General features: G+C 34.4%; 1 protein-coding gene across 1 annotated transcript in view; it reads right to left on the reverse strand.

Annotated features, from left to right (window-relative positions):
* Positions 1 to 4,407, reverse strand: part of cdh23 (cadherin-related 23) — a 270,976-nt gene that overhangs the window by 162,468 nt on the left and 104,101 nt on the right. Inside the window, exons 7-8 of the mRNA XM_016474656.1 lie at positions 3,725 to 3,919; positions 3,500 to 3,628 (exon numbers count right to left, since the gene is read on the reverse strand). Coding sequence (XP_016330142.1) covers positions 3,500 to 3,628; positions 3,725 to 3,919 — 324 coding nt within the window. The remainder of the gene's footprint in view (positions 1 to 3,499; positions 3,629 to 3,724; positions 3,920 to 4,407) is intronic.

A 4,407-nucleotide genomic window follows, 5' to 3' on the forward strand; every position in this document is an offset into this window, starting at 1 on the left:
CAAGGGTCTAGTGATGTCCTTCAGGAAGGCCAGGACCAGTTTCTCAAGTGACTTCATGACCACAGATGTGAGAGAATGAATGTGATATGGTGAGAATGAAGTTATATTTTAGTGGTTTAAACAACAGAGAGTAATAGTAAGATTTTTACAGAAAAACAAAGCTACACGAAGCTACAAACGCAAACCACTCAACAGCACGGCAGACAGGAATGATTTAATTTAATTCATATAAAAAATGTATTCCTTTATTTTTATTTAGTTAATACACAATTTTATTAAATACATTTTGACGAATCTTCAAACTGATCTTTCTATACAATGACCACATAGTGGTGCCTGTCGAGCTCCAAAATGGACCAAAAATAAACAAGTATAAAAAAAAAACCTCATAGTTATTATTAAAATCATCATATCACCATATGAAAAGTACGTGAGAACATTTTTGGATGTGAACATATGCTAAATGTGACCTTGAAAGACATGGTCATATGAACCATCCTTGCATATAAAGAGCTTTGCAAAAATTGTCTAGGAGGAGAAAAAAATATATAATAGATTATACTAGATTGGGACAATGTGAGGGTGAGTACATAATAATAGGATTGAGAATCTTGGGTGAACTATTGATTTAACTATTGCTTTAACTATAACTATTGCTTTGTGTTTCTCCAATGTAAAAAAGCCATTGAGATGAGTGGGAAAATAAGCTAAGGGATCTCTCTCTCTCTCTCTCCAGGTGTCTGAGCGAGAGCGATGCACCTGAGATGGAGCAGGGGTTAAGAGTTGTGTTTTGACAGATGACCCACGACAGCTCTGCGTGTTTGATATCTGTTTGCGTGTAAATGTCAGTAGCCTTGAGAACTCTCCACACCCACTCAGTCACTTAGCCCGAGGCCCATCGACTGAGCCGGCACACACTCCGTACAAGCGCGTGAGTGTGAGTGTGAGGGAAGATAAGCTTTAAGCTCTCTGCGTGTGGCTAAGTGTACGTGTCAACATCGTTTTATACGAACATGCTAGTGTGACGTGTGCCCTTATTGAGGGCGTACGTGTTTAGACTGTCTAATTCTCATCACAAAAGCCTCTTGTCTTTTTTTTAATAGCGTTTCCGCAACTTTAGGAAATAAGAAATGAAATGTCAAAATCAATCGCATCCACTAGGAACTTGATGCTGACCGCCACAGGACAACTGGTTTAAAGTCATCACTGTCTTCTTATTCATGACCTTCTCGAGATGACTGATAGATCCATGTCACCACACTTCACTTCTGACACACTCACGAGTTAATATGCATGCAAATGGACACCAGAGACAAAGATAAAAGGAGGGAGAGAGAAAATATGAGGCATGAAAGAAAGAGAAATAGGTGAAAAGACAGCAACTCAGAGGCTTAAGAGTTGGTTGAGAAGTGGAGTGATACAAATGGTGAAATACTGATATGTACATTTTGTAATGAATTAAAATTAGTGCTGTCAAACGATTAATCGTGATTAATCGCATCCAAAATAAAAGTTTTTGTTTACATAATATATGTGTGTGTGCTGTGTACACATGCATGCATGTATATTTCAGAAAAATTTTATGTTTATATATTAAATAGATTTATATATAATATAAATATATACATGTAAATATTTTCAAAATATATACTGTATGTGTGTGTATTTATACAGTATATACATAATAAATATACACAGTAGACACATATATATTATGTAAACAAAAACTTTTATTTTGGATGCGATTAATCGCGATTAATCTTTGACAGCACTAATTAAAATATATTAAAATAGAAAACAGTCTTTTTAAATTTCACTACATTACTGTTGACCTGTATTTTTGATCAAATAAATGCAGTTTTGGAGAGCATAAGAGACTAATAAAAAAAAATTTTTTTTAATTATTCCAAACTTTTGACTGTTAGTATGTATATTAAACATGTACAATACTGATATTTTACACAAATTAAAAATACATCAAAATATAGTTATTTTTCTATAGATCAATATATCAAAATATAGTTATTTTTGCTTATAAGGCAGCACTGTATATATATATAAAAATAACTATATATATATATATATATATATATAAATTGTATTTTTATTTTTTTTTTTAAGAAAAATCAATACAGTGCTGCCTTACAAGCAAAAAAAATCCATTCTTTACTTTATACTTTATTGTTCTTCAAACATTTCTGCATTTTATTCAGCTTGAAATGCAAGTTTGCAGATACAGTTTTATTCTTAGGAGAGATTTCTGGTTTTGGTCTATGTTAAACTTATAGTTTTAAATAAATTTAAGAATAAATTGGTTTATTTTGGAACTATTTTCTTTAGTGGAGAAGAAAATTAACAATTTTGTGTCTAAAATAAAACTTCAATATTAACTTCTTGTTTATTAAACTGTTGTACAGTATAAAATCGATACAGCAGTTCAGTAAGTGTGAATCTCCATTGGAAATATATGATTTCTGGTCTATGGTCTGTTGTAAAGGCAGCTTTAACGTAGCTACTTCCACTTTCAATTTCACACAGACAGAAACACGCACAAACACACATCCAACACACACATCCTCAGAGCCTACGGTGGTGTGTTTGACACAGTAAACCAACACAGGACCAAACGGCCAGTAGTGAATCTCGGGTTGAATGACCTTTCATGGGCTCTCACACTGAGCAGTTCACAGTATAAATCTATCACTGTAATTACAGGAATATTCCAGCGAGAGTTCACAGGTGTAATAGCTGCTTCTCTCATAATTATTGTCTAATTACTCAACACACACGCATTATATCACTCATTGTCAGCCAAACTGTCTCTCTCTCTCTCTCTATGTCTGTTGCTCTCTCTCATTCCCTGGAACATTTTCTGTTTATACAAATCTTTACTTTACTTTTACATTTTTGTCCTTACATATCATCTAAAAATGATTTGGCTGTAACTCAAAACCTTGTAAAATTACATCCTTTCTAACATGCTTATGAGGCCCAAATATGCTGTCTACGTAGGCAGCTCACTAAGTTTTGTGCCAGTGCATTTGGATCAATCTGTCCAGGACATGTCCATGTTTGCATTTGAGAATAATGCAAATTACAAACACATTAAAGTTATTAGAGAAATTGAGAGCGACCTTCCTTAGTTGTCATGAAAATAATGCTATAATGAAAAAAAAGTAAGTGTATATATTTAAACAAACAAAAATGTAAAATCAATAATAATAATAAAATAAAATAGTAATCCTGAATAAATAAATAAAATTACAAAGACATTAAAGTTATTAGAGAATTTGAGAGCGACCTTCCTTAGTTGTCATGAAAATAATGTCAAAATAAATAAATCCATTAAAAAATGTTTTTGTAAAATAATAAAATTAAATTAAATAGAAAATGCAGCATAAAAATATTTTCGGGGGGGGGCGGCTTTTGTGAGATTCACCCATCTAAATACTGCTGAAGTAAGTACAAAGCAAGACTAAATGTATGTGTGTGTACTGACTGGTGGTGCGTCCTCCATTATATTAGTGCTGTAGGGGAGGTTGGTGAAGATGGGGTCCATGTCTTGAATATCAGTGATGGTAATCGCCAAATTAGCCAGACTTGAGAGTGGACGCCGTTTATCCTGGTCCTGTTACAGAGAAAAACAAGTAGACATGTTTTATTTGGCTTTGGAATTGACTCAATAATTCCACAGTGTAGAGCTCTTCAGTGAGTGTTTTCTAACCGTGGCATTAACAGTGAGCTGATAGGCAGTTGTCGTCTCATAGTCCAGCGCTCTTGTCACAGTAACGATTCCTCTGGCCCCGTCAATGGAGAAGAACAGAGAGGGAGGCTGGAAGGAGAAGAGCACACTGCCGCCCACGCCCTGATCTGGGTCTGTCGCGTTCACCATGAACACGGACGTTCCCACTGGAGTGTTCTACACACACAGAGACAGTAATGATACAGTACATGTTATTAAATATATACAATGTTGTGCTGTCCACATGAGAAAGAAAGAAAGAACTTGCATAATGAGCACTATTTAATGCTGCGGTTAAGCAGATTTCAGATGATGAGTAACAGCTCTTGTCTCGGTCATTTCACCTGTCAGTAAGTGACACACGTCTGAGATGATCAGACCCCTGCTATCTCTGAGATATGATGCAGTTAGTCAGCATCAGAGAGAACACACAGACTAAAATGCTGGAGGAGCATTTTCAGACTCTCCCTAAGTTATAAGTCAGTATTCATACAATATATCTTCAGGGCCGTGATCTATATGGGTGAATCTGATTAAAACAGGTGAAAATACAACGTTTTTACTCCAAAACAAAGCAATATATAATATGACACAGTAATGAATATATATATATATATATATATATATACACACACACACACACACATGTATATATATATCTTTTT

The sequence above is a fragment of the Sinocyclocheilus anshuiensis genome, unplaced genomic scaffold, assembly GCF_001515605.1.
Source record: "Sinocyclocheilus anshuiensis isolate Anshui unplaced genomic scaffold, SAMN03320099.WGS_v1.1 scaffold300, whole genome shotgun sequence".
NCBI lineage: Eukaryota > Metazoa > Chordata > Actinopteri > Cypriniformes > Cyprinidae > Sinocyclocheilus > Sinocyclocheilus anshuiensis.